Source organism: Anneissia japonica, unplaced genomic scaffold (assembly GCF_011630105.1).
Source record: "Anneissia japonica isolate Jap-2015-1 unplaced genomic scaffold, ASM1163010v1 scaffold560_len657749_cov147, whole genome shotgun sequence".
In the NCBI taxonomy this organism is placed as follows: domain Eukaryota; kingdom Metazoa; phylum Echinodermata; class Crinoidea; order Comatulida; family Comatulidae; genus Anneissia; species Anneissia japonica.
In genome coordinates this window covers 31802-49176 of record NW_022754288.1, presented here as the reverse complement: position 1 = coordinate 49176, position 17375 = coordinate 31802, and the positions used below count along the sequence as shown (strand labels likewise).

The window sequence follows — 17375 nt, the reverse complement described above, 5'->3', positions numbered from 1 at the left end:
TATTTACTGTAACAAGTGGAAAAAAAAAAATTACCTGACCGTTTTCAAGAGTTGAATTTTGAAGAACTTTAATTAAAATCGCTAAAAGATACTTTGGAAATCGGGAAAGCTCATTTCCCACCATTTAGAAATCAACATTTTCCCGGGGAGAATCCGAACCTCCCTTTTCTCTTTGGGTTCATTGATTCATTATAATGATTATAATGATTTATTATAAGGGGAAACCTTGAATTTTGAAGAACTTAAAAGTAATTAAAAGACAACTTAGAAGTCGGGAAGCTCATTTCCCGCCTTCTAAGAATCAAAATTTTCCAGGGGGAGAACCTCGGACCCCCTTTTTTGGGGGATTTGTCGACTCATGGAAAAAAAATCGTATGCAACTACTCAATTTTGGTTTATGTATGTATACACACATAAGGCATATCTACTGTAATAACAATGGGGGAAATTTACCTGACCGCTTTCAAGAGGGGAAAGCCTTGAATTTTGAAGAACTTAAAAGTCGCTAAAAGATGCTTCAGAAGTCGGGAAAGCTCATTTCCCACCATTTAAAAATCAACAATTTCCCGGGGAAAACCTGAACCTTCCTTTTCTCTTTGGGTTTATTGATTCATTATAATAATTTTCAAGGGGGGAAAACCTTGAATTTTGAAGAACTTAAAAGTAATAAAAAGACACCTCAAAAGTCGGGGAAACTAATTTCCGCCTTCTTGGAATCAAAATTTTGCAGGAGGAGAACGCCCAGACCACCCTTTCTTTTTGGAATTTATCGATTCATGGGAAAAAAATCGTATGCGACTTCTCATTTTTTTTTTTTATGTATGTATACACTCATAAGGCCTATTTACTCTAAAAGCAATGGGAAAAATTACCCGATCGTTTTCAAAAGGGGAAAATCTTGAATTTTTAAGAACTTAAAAGTAATTAAGACACCTCATCGCAGAAGCTCATTTCCCGCCATCTAGGAATCAAACTTTTCCCAGGGGAGAACCCCTGACCCCCCCCCCTTTTTCTTTGGAGCTTATCGATTCATTGAAAAGAGAATACGTAGGCCTACGCAACTACTCATTTTTTTATGTATGTTTACACACAGGCTTATTTACTGTACTAAGAATGAGAAAGTTTACCTGACCGTTTTTAAGAGGGGGAAAACCCTGAATTTTGAAGAACAAAGTCATTAGACACCTAGCTCAAAACTCGAGAAAAGTCATTTCCCGCCATCTAGAAATCAACATTTCCCGGGGAAGGACCCCGGACCCCCTAGATTTGATTCCATATCTGCATGATTCATATTCCCATTCATCTTATAAGCGCCCCCCCCCTCCACTTTGAAAAACGTTCCGTCGGCCCTGCAGCATTAGTATATTTACAGGTAGTCTGTCAGGAACGGATTCATCTTCGGAAATGTTACAATCTTTGTATGGTTTATTTAACGTGGTACAACCTACATGGGGAGAGTAATTAGGTATTCCTTGACTTTCTATGTTTGGCAGCCCCTGAAAGGTGGCTCCGGGAATAGCCTCCGTATTAGCTTGGCATTCATTCAGGCCTTGTATCATAAATTGTAGGCGTTATTCCAACAGCCACTGCGTATCCTTTTTTCTTTTTATGTTTCTCTTTATGATTTTCGGCCATCGCACATCACTGTCGATAAATAAAAGATTTTACTACAGCGTAGGTGTTCAGCGACGATTGACAGCTCAGTTGACAGTTCTTACAGCAATTTAGGTGTTTAGTTACATAACAGCTATGCAGTGAAACTGCGGCTTCTTTGTTGTTAAGGAAAACAAAGAAGCCGCACCAAAATGGAAAAAAAAAACTATGTACCATCAATGCAGGCTAAAAATAGTTCAAAACACGAATCATGCAATAGTAAGGTGCATAGATAGTGTAGATGATGATAATCGATATACGTGAAGAGTTTGATTTAAAGGTGACGTTTAGCAACCAATCGCTGTGCTGGGGTTGGGGAGTGCCCTTATACTGATCGACATCACGGGCGAGAGTGGCACCCAGAACGCAATTATTTTTTTGTAGGTAAGTTTGGTAAAATTTCATGATTTATTCAAGCCCTTGTTAATGGGCCTTGTATTTCAATCACGATTAGCATCCAATCACTGTGCTGGGGTTGGAGAGTGCCCTAATACTGATCGACCCCACGGGCGAGGTGGCACCGAAGACGCAATTTCTTTTTCGTAGGTAAGTTTGGTAAAATATCATGAATTATTCAGAACTCTTCTTCAGACCATTTTTTGCACCTACGCTACAGTACTTTCAATTCTGTGTCAACCCATGGTCAGTCTAGTATCAGCTGCTCTGTACATTATCGCGGTAGGATCTACTTTTTAGCCTTTGTTTATGAGCCTTGTATTTGGATAAATGAAATAATAAAACCAGTGATTGAATTGACTCAGTTGATTCTGAATTTAATACATTAGCCTAAGTTTAGTATCCGGATCACAAAATTATCAGACAGAAAGAGAGGGAAGAGTTTAGAAGAAGGGTAGGCCTATTATACTGCTGTATGTTCAACAATGGACTGAGGGAAACGCCACTGTCGTAGACTTTGTCGATTCTGATACGAATAATGATCGATAGCAGTTGCAGATCTAGGGGGAGTGAATATGGTGGCTAGCCACCCCCTTTCGGTTACCGTTAAATGTATGATCACTCGTTCTTGTGTATGTGTGTTTCTCGTGAATACATGATACGTGGAAAATAGACGGCACCCTGTAAAACATACACTGTTACTCTTTTAAGATGCCATCTAAGAGCGTCTAGTCGTCTACTAATTTTTAAAAAAAATCTCAAATGGGAGGGGAATTAAGTACTGTTTTTTACATAATCTACAAATTTGGCCGAGAAAAGACCGGTTAAAATCCGCTCCTACAGTTAGTATTTGGCATGGCGTTTCCTATTTAGGGCAGGCTAGATTGAGTAAAGAAGAATTCTGTTACATCGTAAATGCTCGTCTCAATTAACAAATAGAGGGGATTTTAACTAATTTCCAATTTGGATTATGTTCTGGTGAATGCACAACTGATGCCTTAATTTAACACACTTCATAATCTGTACAAATATCCAGGCTGTTTAAATTATCTCACATTTTCCGTGTCGATGACCTCATCGTGTCTTGGATTGTCTCCTGGCTTTGCAATGGCACTCGACAAAATTTTTTGTTTTATCTTATTCTCTCTGAAAACGTTCTTTAAGTTCAGAGTTATTCAAGAAAGTAAACTTGGACCATTTTATTTATTTTGTTTCATTAATGGCATTATTGGCCTTATTTACTCAATTGCTTCTCCTGGCATTACGACTGATGATTAAATCATACTGTAATTTATAGATCCACCCTTTGCTTTGTTACCAATCTCTGCTTCTAAAATTGAATCCTGGCCTGCACCAAACGGTCTTGTCTTCTCTCCAAGTAAAAGTGTTATGAGCATTTGTTTTTCAAAAATTCCGATTTGAATGTGTTTCAAATCTAAAATACTTAAGGCATTATTATTTCTTATGATCTAAAATGGCATTTCCACAAAACTGCACTTCGTAAAATCTCCATATTGCAATTTTTCAAAACAACATTAATAATGACACTATGATTATAATTTATGAAACACATACACAACCCTATTTGAATACTCCAGTTGTATATACGTATTGAGCTTCCATTTGCTTTCTTATTAATTCCGCTTCGTTCTCGAACTTATCTTAAAACTTTTTTCTAACTGTAGCATCACTTCTTTCGAAACTCGTCATATTAAGAAAAGTTTCTGTTTTATGTATTATATTGTATCTTGCGAAAATTAGCCCTTGAGGTTTTTAGCATTAATAAATTGAAATTGAATTGAAATTGAATTGAAATTGAATTGAAATTGAATTGAAATTGAATTGAAATTGAATTGAAATTGAATTGAAATTGAATTGAAATTGAATTGAAATTGAATTGAAATAAAATTAAAATAAAATTGAAATTGAAATTAAATTGAACTGAATTTATAAACCGAAAGTTGCAATTTGGAAAAAAAAAATAGACTTATGGTACAGACTTAAAAATTCAAATAAATATAATTGTTGTATCGGTGTATTTTTACATTGATGCTTACTTTCTGGTTTGAATGGAAATTCATTATCTAATGGAACATCATCCTCTTGGGCATCACCATCTTCAGCAGCACTATCACGTGCACCAGTTGGGTCAATAAGAATATTTGTAGAATGATACCTCTCAACACCTTCAGCCTGTTGAAAAAAAATTAATTGATGAAAAAGGTAAAACCACGTTAGTCTGCTTAACAACTATTTTCAAGTAATGACATAATTTATCACTTTAAAGATCAGCTACTGTAAAGCTCATTATTTTCGCAATAAAGCGATGATCTCGAAAATTAAGGATGCGTGAAAATCGCAAAATTCTATATAATAGTTTTTTTTTTTTCTAGCTATCTAAAATACAACTGATATTCCATCAATAAAGATTTCGTGTAAATGTTCTTGCTTCTTTGTGTATTATTTTTCAATCATTCAATCATATTTTATTATATATGTGTGTAGAATGATATATATTTGTAGAATGATACCTCTCAACACCTTCAGCCTGTTAAAAAAAAATTAATTTATGAAAAGGTAAAACCGCGTTAGTCTGCTTAACAACTATTTTCAAGTAATGACAGAATTTATCACTTTAAAGATCAGCTACTGTAAAGCTAATTATTTTCGCAATAAAGCGATGATCGCGAAAATTAAGGATGCGTGAAAATCGCAAAATTCTATATAATAGTTTTTTTTTTCTTCTAGCTATCTAAAATACAAATGATATTAAATCAATAAAGATTTCGTGTAAATGTTCTTGCTTCTTTGTGTATTATTTTTCAATCATTCAATCATATTTTATTAAATTTAATCACAATGAGTATTATAAATTGCTAAACGCAATATTCTTATTCTGAGAATATTTAGTTATCTTGGCTAGTAAATGTGTATATATTTTCGCTAGTTTCCGTCCAGGCAGTGGAGTTCGTAAGGTGACTGTATTATTGAGATATGTAATATCTATAATATCAGCCATAAAGAGTGGATGTGCTGAAGGCAACAAGGTACAATATGAAAAGTTGTAGATGAAGGAACAAACAGCGAATAAAAAATTAACCGGTTTTCTAAGTACAAACGATTAATGTGCATACAATAGGTTGTATAGCAGATTTTCATAAAATATTTTATAAAGTTTAAGAATGATAATAATATACAATAAACCCAATTAAAGCAAAAGGCAACGGAACTAAGATGGCGAGTTAAATGGTCGAGTTATCAAGGTAGTGGCACCGCAACATATAGCCATAAAATATCGGCGCTGGTTCGAGCGGCACGTTCACCTATGTTTTGTTAAGAAAATAAGACTTCTTAGATAAAAAATATAAGCAGTAGGCCCAGTGTACACAATTGGCTAATGTGCACTAAATAGAACGCATTACATCTTTCGAGTCGAAGAGGGGGTTATCCAGGTGTACTGGTCCATCTCATAGCTCCTGTCATTGCACACAGCGAAATCAAAGTGTGCTAAAAGTTTATTTTGGTGACTATGGCTTTTAAACTTTTTTTTGTGAAGAAGGGTATACCCTGGAGAATCTACACTGAAAATATTTTACATTAAAAAAAATTTAAGGGTGGTATTTTTCTACGAAGGTCGGGAATCGCCTAATAAATATTTTAAATGCTATAATTGACAAAATGATATTAAACCACGATTGTTGTATTAAAGAAATTTCAGAATTATTTCAATGTGTACACGTTTCTTGTACAGTAATTGGAGAACTAATAAATCATTGTTTAAACCACTGAAAAAAAATATTAGGAATTGTGTTTTTAGAAAAGAAGGGGAGAAAGTTTAGATTCATGTGGATTCATGTTTTAACTTCTATATCACCATCTTCAGTATATTCTTGGCTTTATGATGGTGCAAAACAAACTCGTGGTTTGACAACAGCATTACTTGTTCGGGTGAATTTATAATGTTTTAACTCAGAACAGAGGACAAGATATTCCTTTCATTTCAGCAGAACACACACCGGAGACAACCCAAACCGGGACGTCCTATCAAAGTATAAGAGAATCTTTCTGAGAGATTGCGAAAGAGAAAAGCATGTTGACACAAAATGAACCTATTGAACTTCTCAAGAAGAATCGGTATCTGAAGTATGTGCTAAAATTTTCAATGATGACTCCGTCATGTCCTACCACGTTAAGGACACTCATCACAAAACCTGTAGGCAAACCGGAATATTTCAAGGCAGATCAGACATTGTCCCTCTTCGTACAATCAGACATGACTAAACGATCTTACCAAACGGTGAGATGTGGCGCAAAACGCAAAATGGCTAACATCTACCCTCCTTACAACAAAATAAGAGAAGCAAAAAAGCAATGCTATCCTGTTGGTATATCTGCAGTCGAAGAGGATTCAGCAAAATTACCACTTCAAATCCTTCTTTATCACACTGTACTGAGAATCATCCAGGAACAAACAGAGACCACTACATAATTTATTGAAAACCTTGAAAATGAACCATTTTCATGCAAGCTAATTTGTCAATGGGGGTCTGACGGGACGTCTGGCGAGAGTCAATACAAACAAACGTTTAGAAAAACAGATAATTTTGATAAGAGCAAGTTTTGTACCACACTTGTTCCTCAGCAACTGAGGTTTGGAAAACGCGTCAACACAATTTCACCATCCAATTCATTTGCAATTCAAAAAATGAAACTATAGAATTAATTCAAGAAGAATACGATGGAATTAATTCAGCAACTACAGCCTATGAATGTAACATTGGATGATATAAACTACGATACGGATGCAGCCAATCCAAGAAAAGACAATATATGTAACTTTTGATTGGCAATTGACAATAGTTGACCAAAAAGTTATTAATGCACTGACAGAGACCAAGTCATCTATGCGGTGCTTTATTCAGTGGCTTCGCCCCCCCCCCCCCCACTGCGCCCCTGATGTGGCTAATGAGGTTCACTGACATTTCTACATATCGATGATTGCTCGAATTCAGCTCAACCAGTTTGTAGTTTTGACTTGCAAAATTACGGGAGACTTCGCTGTTGTTCTAAAATCACTCAATGGATGTTTAATTTATATTGTGTAGTTTTAGTTTACAGTACAGTATGAAATCACAGGCATTTATACAAACTCACAGTATTCTCTACACACTTTTCTTTGTTGTAACACAATGGTTAAAGTACAATCTCCTTCCCGTTATTCATGTTTCTAAGATTTAACTGTCATTCGTATTAAGATACAAAATACAAGAGTTTGATCATGGTTTTAAAATGTTCTGTATAATGAATTAACTGCTATAAAACAATATGATGTTCATTTTGATTCTTTAATTCCATAGAAATTTCATTTAATTTATACATTTTATTACATTATTACGCCACTACTGGCTATATTTGTGGGGCTACTCACAAATCCAGCGTATTCCAGCATGTTCAGAACACGTTGGATCCAGCGTGTTCAGAACATCGCAGCCCGTTTGGTTCTCCACATCCCAACAAGGCAGCACATCACAGCAGCATTGGAGCAGCTACATTGGTTGCCAGTTGGGAAAAGAGTGATTTACAAGATACTCCTTATTACATTTAAATCTCTTGTCTCTTAAATTTCTCTTATTTTTTATTTATTAAAATCTTCTCAATTTGTTGTTGATTGTTAAGCGCGATATATCAAATTGAACTTCATTAATATTATTACTCCACAAATATTTAATGACATAAAAGTATTACCTAGCAAAGCTGAAGAAAATTACAAGTATGCAATTATAAGTGGATTCGATGCTTTGAAATGCTGCTTCATGTTTCATATCGTGTTCATGTAAACAAAGTGGCGTGTGTCATCAGGACAAGATCGGATAAGACACTAGTTATAAGAAAGAAAGAAGTTCATCATCGGATTCATGCTGTACTTTATTAAAGGTTGATAAACCAAAGCAGGTTCTGAAACACAAACGACAGAAACACTGCGCGAAAACATTAAGGATGAAAAGATATTTGCAGATTTTTGTGGTTTGGATGGATCTCTTGACTACAGAATGCATATGGACCTCATTGCTATATCGTGCAAACTTCCCTTGGAACCGGAGAAATTTGGAATATTTTGTTGGAATACCTACGTATCAACGTTTACCCATGGTTCATAATGCCAGTGAGTGTCCATGTTCTGTTTATAAATGGAGCAACAATTCTGGCTTCCTCAGTGCTTATAATTGGCATAATGAGCGAAGAGGCGCAAAAAGCCAGACACAAGACAATAAATTATTCCGGCTTAAGGAAAAACCTCACGAGTTGACAATGAGCAATGTTTTACATCGACGTATGGTAACAGGTGAACCGTTATCAGTAGTAGGTCAATGAAAGAACCACAATCAGAACCGCTACCTACTGAAGTAAAGAATATGCTTAAAGACCAAAGCCTTCAAGTGGTTGACAGCGACACTTCAGAAAGTGAGGAATCAAAAGAAGTTTAGTATTGAAATTTTAATCTCGACAAACATAATTTATTATACTACAGTAGTATGACCAAAAAAATTGTGTAGTACATAACTATGCTAGTGTTCTGTAAAAAGAAACTGTATCGTTATTTCACGAAATAATTAACATAAATAATAATTATATATTTTTGAACATTATAAAAACGTGCAAATCAAAAGAAAGAAATCATTCTAAATTAGTAGAAACTTTATTTTTCAAGCATTTTAAGCATTTGATTAAACAAGGGTGTAGGCCTGATGTCTGACAGCTCCATGGAATTTATCAGATCAAAAACTACATTTTTAACTTTTTCTTGGTATTAGGCCAATTTTGTGTGTGTGTGTGTTGGCCACGTTTTGAGAAAATCCAAAAAATGGGTAGGTCGGTAGGAAAACTGTTTTTACAACCAATGTGTTTATGCTTAAAAAGTAGAAAATACACAAATAATACAACAATTTTGGAGTCGCATCGCATAACATCCAGCAAAATAGGTTAGCCTTGGCCTTCTAACCTCACCAAGGCTATTCCAGCCTTATTTGCTCATAAAAAACATTGTTTGTTGTATAAAAAAAAAAATAAATAAAAAAATGCCGACCCTTAATTTCGTAAAATTTGGGTTGGTCATGCGTGACCAACACAATTGTTTTGGCCTTATTATAAATTTTCGCTCCCTGTAATCCAATTCGAAAATGTATTTTGGTGACGTCATTGAAAATAGAAAATGCTCTCACAGAATTTCTTTGTCCCGAAATTCATTATACATTTCAAAAACATTATAATATAAACTTGTTTTGGTACAATAAAAACTGACATCGTCCAATCAGAACACAGTACAGTAGTGACGTCATATAATTTAAAAATGCTTCTATTGAATTCTACGTGTATGAAAACCTCTAGAAACGTCTTATGTTAGCTTAAATTAGCTTTTGAAATGAGTAATTAATTTTGGCACACTTGACTTCAGTCTGGTCCACTGTGCGACGCCATTTTGAAAACGCCAACGGGATCCTTAGGGGAGAAAAGTTAAGTTGTAAATATGAGTAGTCCACATCTGACGAAGCCTTCAAATATGAAGTTGGCCCTCAATCTAGAAAGAAAAAGTGAGAGAAGGGAGGTGCTGTGCAAAAGAAGCATGTAGTATTTTATTGGGTATATGAGCAATAATCATCGGAAACAATAAAACAGTCATGGAAGAACTTCTTGGTGTTTCCGAAAGTATAGTACTCCCACTAGCTCCAGGTAAGGAGAGATAAGGACATTTCGACAAATCAAAAACCAGATTTGAAAGTAGTCCAATACCATCTCACAAATCTCATTAACAACTGTTGATTTTGTTTCATAACCCACATTTCCATATTTATTCACTCTCCGCTAGTTGACATCGGGCAGTCGCTGCAGCACTGCCCGGACTGCTAGATACGTTTAGTATTGGTTCTTTTACTTCCTCTAATGGGCTTGGCAGCGCGTGTGCAAAGAACCCGTGCATGTTTCACCTGCAGCTTAAGTGTGAGCTTGTCTTTTAATCCAGTTTAGCTCTTTCCATACTTATTTTATTAATTTATATATTTTATATTGTTTCTTATCTTTATTGAAAGTGCATTATTAAATGACATTTTATTTGCTGCCATGGAGTTTGTATTCGATTGTATTATGTTTAAAAAAAATAAAAACACCGATACATGTATTATATATTATTATTATTATTATTATTATTATTATTATTATTATTATTATTATTATTATTATTATTATTATTATTATTATTATTTATTGAGGCAAAAGATATATATATAAATATATATATCGCGCCTCAGGATATTGGTTAAGTAACAATTATTGTTGTGTCTTCTTAATAATGTAATAATAATAATAATAATAATAATAATAATAATAATAATAATAATAATAATAATATAGTAATAGTGTAGTAATGGTAATATCAGTAGTAACAGTAATATATTATATTTTCCTTAAGAACCTAATGAGAACGGATGTTTGAATTGGTAAATATAAACATTTAACCACTAGTTTATCAATATCAAACGTCTTTACTTTATATGATGTTTGCTTGGAGAATTTGAAGATGATTCAAGCACGAAAATTGACCAGTAGAAAAAAAGAGAAAAAGGACAGAAGAAGACAGAATAGAAGAAGTAAAAAACATATTAAAATAACACAAAAAGGTTTGTCAGCTGTAGCATGGAATAAAGTAAAAATAGAAAATATGGCGGTTACAATTTAAAATGATCATGGTAGTGGCTGCCTGATAAATAACGTTGTTTGATCTTCAAAATAACAAAAATATCAGTAGACATTTATTCATTTTCTAGAAAAGTACTTACCACAACTAAAATATTTTTCTTAATGCCGTCATTTGAAATACTTGAAAAAGCTTTGATTTCTATTTCGTAAGTTCCAACATCTAGGGGTATGATATTGAATGTTGTGGTTTTGGCGTCATTTTGTGGTACAGTTAGTTCATGTTTCTCACTCCTTTTTCCTGGAAGACTTTCAGAACACACACCTTCTCGTCCATACATGTACACATGTGCCTTAAGAATCATGAAAGAAATTTTTAATATAAAATGTACTACTCAGGATTTAAAATATTTATAAGTTAAACATTATTTCTAAGCAGACTTTAAACATTCTAATATACTCAAATGTGTTATGCTGGGCACAAAATGCGTCGGCCAATAAGTCAGTGTCTGCTCTATGTGCATCCTGCACGGACAAAGACGAGTTGGGCGCATTATATTCATAGATTCGCGCCAGAATTTTGTTGAGCGCTGGTCAGAATAAGTGGTGTTTCTTTGTCGGAATAGGTCATATAGAGGGCGTGACAATGAATGGAACTCCAAGAAAAGATCTAACCGGTCGTTTTGCTCAAAAATCTGTTCGCCCTCGTAACAAATTCACCTATGGTCGTTTCGCCTATTTTACAATGACGCTGCAAGTTATGGGTTATTCTCCTACCTTTACCCTTTACCTTTACCAAACGAGCTAGGCCACTTTTGATTGATTTTTTAATGATTAATTGATGCAGGTCATGAAGCTATTACTAGTTCTGTTACTTTATTTGCAATTTTAATTATATCCACATTTTTAGTTTAATAATAAATTTTCATTCATGGTATAGATACACAAATAATACTGACAGACTTTTAATAGAAATAGGTCTAGTACAACGTAGGTAAATAATGCTTAAATGAAGTTTAGGCTATCCTAATGTAAATTTCATGATTTTTTTTAAACAAATAGACTCTGCGTTTTGTTTTCATTTGTAGTGCTTTTTTTAGGCCTCAGCACAGCACTGAATACATTTTTGTTTTTATGGGGACAATATTCGTGGGAAATTTATAAAGAAGGGAGTTATGTTAATGGAGGAGGTATGCACTTTCAGAGTGCCCTATATTTAATTTTTTTTACTCTTGTAAATAAGAATCCCGAGCGAGTCATGGACCTTGATTTTGACTTATGGATATATCTATTTTAGTCAGACTGCATAATCAGAAAAACGCTGAGCGTCTTACAAATTTGTGAGAACTAATGTGTTGTGAGTGTGTCAAAGTGATTACTATTTATTATTATTATTATTATTATTATTATTATTATTATTATTATTATTATCATTTTCACTGCTATGTGAGGATTTTCATCGTTGTTATTGTTATTATTATTATTACTATTACTATTATTATTATTATTACTATTATTATTATTATTATTATTATTATTATTATTATTATCTCCGCCAGGAGGCATTTAGTACGTTAAAAGCATAAGTCCAATATTAACCGATTTTGAAATTACCTGACCCAGAGAAAATATTTATATTAGCTCTAGATGCATGTGATGTTACCACCCAAACCAACAAAAAATAGCCACAACAACCCAGCCTATCCCAACACTAGAAGCACAAGATCGACGTATAACACAATTACCAGATCTGGTCGAAAAATCCGCCGACCAACACGCTTCGGAGACGCGTAACGCAATCGATGATCACAATAATCATAACAAAGAATAGCCAATAGTGAATACAACAGACAATTCATTAAAACCATTTAATATAATACTGTACTGAAACTCATCATTATATTATGTTTAATCAACTTAAATCGAAAATAATATGCACATTGTCATTAATTAGTAACTGAATATCCAGAATGTGCAACAATCGCATTTAAGTTTTATGATGTTAAACAATGTTTTTAGGAATGATATTAATGTTTATGAAGTTACCTTTATGAAGTTAAAAAATATTTCATTACCTTAATTATCACAATATGATACAGTGTGTTTATGAATCTTGTGAAATTAATGATTATGGAGTTACAAGTGTTTCATATTTTAGTTATCACGATATGAACTAGGCCTATGCATTAGGCATCAGTTAAACAACGTTTAAAACATTATTTAATGCATCCTGTTTAAAGTTTAAAGCTTATTGTATTGCTATTTAAGCAATAACGAATTAACTGTAAAGCTTTTCGAAAGGAGGGGGATGTTGTGATACGTTTTGTTAGTGAAGTAAGTCAGCCGTGCATACAGACGCACGCACACGCATGGAACCGACCCGATCCACGGCGGTACCTACCGGCATATCTAAATAAACTACCGTACATGTTATGTTACATAATAGTTAATAGTATGTGTGCCTGCCTGTTACTGTCTCAACGACTACCCAGGAACACAACAATGGGTCTAAATGAAAATTTCCAGAATAGTTTGTCATGGTCCAATGAAGAAATTATTATATTTTGGTGACGAATCATTATAATAGGGTGTGGCTATGAGGACCATTCAAAGCAAACATTCCCAGACCAGATATTAAAAAGACTGATCTGATCGAAATTTTCTTGAAAGTTTAACCTAGATACAAGGAAGAAATCATCAAGTGTTGGTGAAAATCCAAATTCGGATGTCATTTAAAGTTCTTACGACCCAGTTATAAATTGATCAAAATGAAACTCTGCAGAGTAGGTTGTCATAATCCAATGAAGAAATAATCAAATTTTGGTGACAATCTACGGTGTGGATATGATATGGCTGTGGATCTACGGTGTGAATATGAGGACCATCTAAAGATTTTTTTTTTTTGGACAGTTTATATTAAATTATATAAACGCAATAAGCGTTTAAACAAGCTAAAGCTAGGTTAATCTACTCAGAACTACCGTGATATGCATGAACAATTTTTGTTTTCAGTCAATTTTTAACGGGTTCTTTTTTTCTTTTTTTTTCAACTTTATTTTTCATTATAGCAATGAGGAAAAGCCCTATGTTCTGTTGTACAAACATACATAGTAAGTCTAGTTTAAACTTAGTATCGTATCGAACTCGAGTCAAGTCAGTCCGAGACGGGCCGAGTGGAGTTTCACGCAAATGTTTTGTACGGGGAAAAAAATTACTGTCGACTCAGCGGGTTTACGAAAAGACAAAATGCTCTGGCGCAGTCCGTTGCCGGCTTCAGTAACTACTGTTTATGAAAGTAATACCTAATATTTTGTTATTTTTAATATAAATTAATACAACAACCACCTAAAAGACAAATCCATTTTATTACAAAAATAAATTATTAATAATTTACTTCACACACTTACTGTTGTTTCTCTACCTCCGTAATTAAAAAGTGTCGCTTGAACTTGTGTCTGTTCGCCTCTGATAATCGAATATGGCATCTTAAGCTGTAAAAACACATCTTTAGTAACCCTTATGTTTCCTGTATCGGCCACACACATTCCCATTGTACTTGAAACAGATGAAGCTTGCACAATCCAATTGGTAATACTATCAGGCACAGAGTATACTACTTTTTTTTCTCTATTACTAGGGACATTACAAAAGAAAAATAATGTTCATAAATAAATTTGAAATGTCAAATATTCTTTATTATTGCTGGTGCATTTACGCATAGTAACAACAAATAGCGTTATACTGTAAAGAGTTGCAATATTAGTTGACACGTATAATAACAAGTATAATAAAATATTATTTACATTATGAGTGCTGTTTCTACCAATTACAATGGACCTTTCGATTAGATACCCCTCTAATTCCAAGACCACAGTAATTCGAGACCACTTTTTTTTATAAACCTATAGAGCAATATTCAATCTTTTAACAAAAAGCTAATCCTCTAAATAGAGAACGAACCCTGGATCACCCCAAATGCTGAGGTCACCGGCATGGTCTTGAAATCTACTATACACTTTACATTATATTGGATTCTATGTTAAGTAACATAATATTACCTACAAAGTAACTTCCGATAACATGATTTACTGCCACAACTCCATAATTTTACAAACTTTTTTTCATAAAAATATACGATTTATTGTAATATGTTATACATTTAGGATAGTATACATTGATATCAATTATGAATTGCTTACATAATAGTGTACTCGTCAAAAATCCAGGTTTCTGGGAAATTACTTCGAACATTTACCAAATTCTCATCCTCTTCAATATCGACATCGTTACCCGCACTTCGACCAATTATAAAATCACGTTCGGCTTGTTTTACAAGACAGCAATTGTAAAAAACCACAATTACTGGATCCAGATTTGTTAGTACTGGAGGACTGCCAATTTCATCAGGAATAACAATCCTTTTTCTTTTAGCAAATTTCTTAATCCGCTGCTCGCACGTCTTTCCGGGGATGTTAAGAAAACCATCTTCACAAGCTGAACACAATGTAGTATTGGATTTAAATTCATCAAAGCAAGTTTGTTGGTTACCTGAAATTGAGATAAAAACTGTTCAAACTACACAATTTTATAAAGCATTTCAAATTCTAATACAATTTTTCTAAATAATTCACTTAAATGAAAGTTGAACTCACCGTTTAATGCACGTTTACGTCGTCTTTCCGATAACATTGGACATCCGTAACCTACAGAGAAATATAAATGTGGTTAATAATACAATAGGCTCTAATCCAACGGAATATGTTGATGCAGTATATTTGCCATATTATTGTAATTACTTAATTGGATTGGATCTAATATCGTTAATATTACATAATTACATAATTATGATGTGCTCGTTACATATTTCTAATAGTTCATGTGTTGAAAATTAAATAAAATAATACCTCGTTCGGCCTCTATTTGTGATTTTGTGAAAAAAGTTTGATGAAGATAATCAAGATGCCAAAGAATAAAAAAAATGAAAAAAAATGATGTAATTTTGCGTCTCTTCTTGGTGTCGGTGACGATATCTCGATATAGGCCTATGCAATGACCAAGCTTCAAAGTAAAATAACTTACTATGACATGGCAGTGAATAAAAACTTCACCTAATCAACAAAATAATATTATGTATGTACATCACACAAAAATTGATTCATGTGTTATCAGGTCAAGAAGTAAATGTAAGATCCCTGAAAAACACGTAAACACCCCATCCACCCACCAGCCGCCCCAACAGCCACGCGTTCCTATCTTAATTCATAGGCCAAACAGCAATGCCAGTCCTAAATACTTCTCTTTTCCCCTATAATCATACTTTTCCACAGTCAGACCCCTCTGCCACAAAGTCTAACTCTTTCGCTGCATGCTTGCAAAGATAGTAAACAATAAAAACTACACTCTAAAATCCCGTTTATTAGGACAAAACAAAGACAAAAATTACTGTTTCAGACATTGCCCTGTCCTATTTAAGTGACCTAAAACGTCTTAGTGCACAGATATCATGAAGTCTCCCAATCAGACCGATAGCGAGTAGCTATGCCCCATCCAAACTTTTTCGTATCACATTATCTTTATATTGAAAAACTTTCTAATAATATAGCTCATGATTTCAATAGTCACAAAGAGAAAACTTAAATTATAAATGGTAACGTGCTGTCAGACCTCAGTGTAGACCTACCTTTCTTCTTCTTAACTCTTTACCCCTTCCCCACACCTCCCCATACGTACAATTTATCGAGAATTGCCTTGTATTTAAAGTACTAATACAATATACCTATATACAGAAACAAATCAAGTTTATGTTCGCAGAAGTTATACACAAAGTAGACTTCGTGTGTACCTTCTCCCACTATTTCACTTTCTGTCAGTACCACCATGTCAATATCTAACTCGGCCTTAAGAAATTGGTAGGCTACCATTGTGCCCTCACCCTCATATTACCCCTGTCCTCCGAGACCTTCACCGGATTTCCATTGATTAACGAATTTACTTACTTTCAACGAACTTTTGTTTAAACAACTTATCTACGTCCATCAGCTTCCTCATATTTATGTTTCTGGATACACCCTAAGATCATCTGATAATTCCTCGCACATAATCAAAAACCAATGGCCATAAATTTTTTTTTTCTTTTGCTGCACGTACACTTTAAAATTCAGTCCCTGCACATATTATTAAAAATGTTCTACTGTTAGGCCTACTTTATTTACAAAATTCCGACGTTATAGCTTAAGGGCTCTGGGTACGCCATTTTACCTATGTTTTTTTAGCTTCTAATGTTTGTTAGACCAAACATCCCACTCAAGATGACTGCATCCCATTCAAGATTGAAGGGGGGGGGTGAGGTCAGACAAGTATGTATACTATCCCATCATCTGTTTAATTCACTATGCAGATAACAACTGCAATAGTGAAATATCGATTGGAAGCAGAAAGATCAACAATTTAAGATATTCTAATGACACCACCCTATTTGCTGGCAGTGCACAAGACCTAGAAGGACTTAATGAGATAGTATGAACAGTAAGTGAAAATTATTAACTTTTAGGCAAGACCAAAGTAATGGTAATCAACCAATAAGAAGAGAATCCCATTATTCATTTAGTTAGAGCATTTTACTTATTTAGTTCAATATC

At 33.9% G+C, this 17375-nt stretch overlaps 1 protein-coding gene across 1 annotated transcript in view; it reads right to left on the bottom strand.

Annotated features, from left to right (window-relative positions):
- LOC117123171 (complement C3-like) overlaps positions 1 to 17375 on the bottom strand; it is an 80314-nt gene that overhangs the window by 33940 nt on the left and 28999 nt on the right. The window contains exons 15-19 of the mRNA XM_033269024.1: positions 15390 to 15440; positions 14937 to 15285; positions 14145 to 14370; positions 10881 to 11090; positions 4107 to 4242 (exon numbers count right to left, since the gene is read on the bottom strand). Coding sequence (XP_033124915.1) covers positions 4107 to 4242; positions 10881 to 11090; positions 14145 to 14370; positions 14937 to 15285; positions 15390 to 15440 — 972 coding nt within the window. The remainder of the gene's footprint in view (positions 1 to 4106; positions 4243 to 10880; positions 11091 to 14144; positions 14371 to 14936; positions 15286 to 15389; positions 15441 to 17375) is intronic.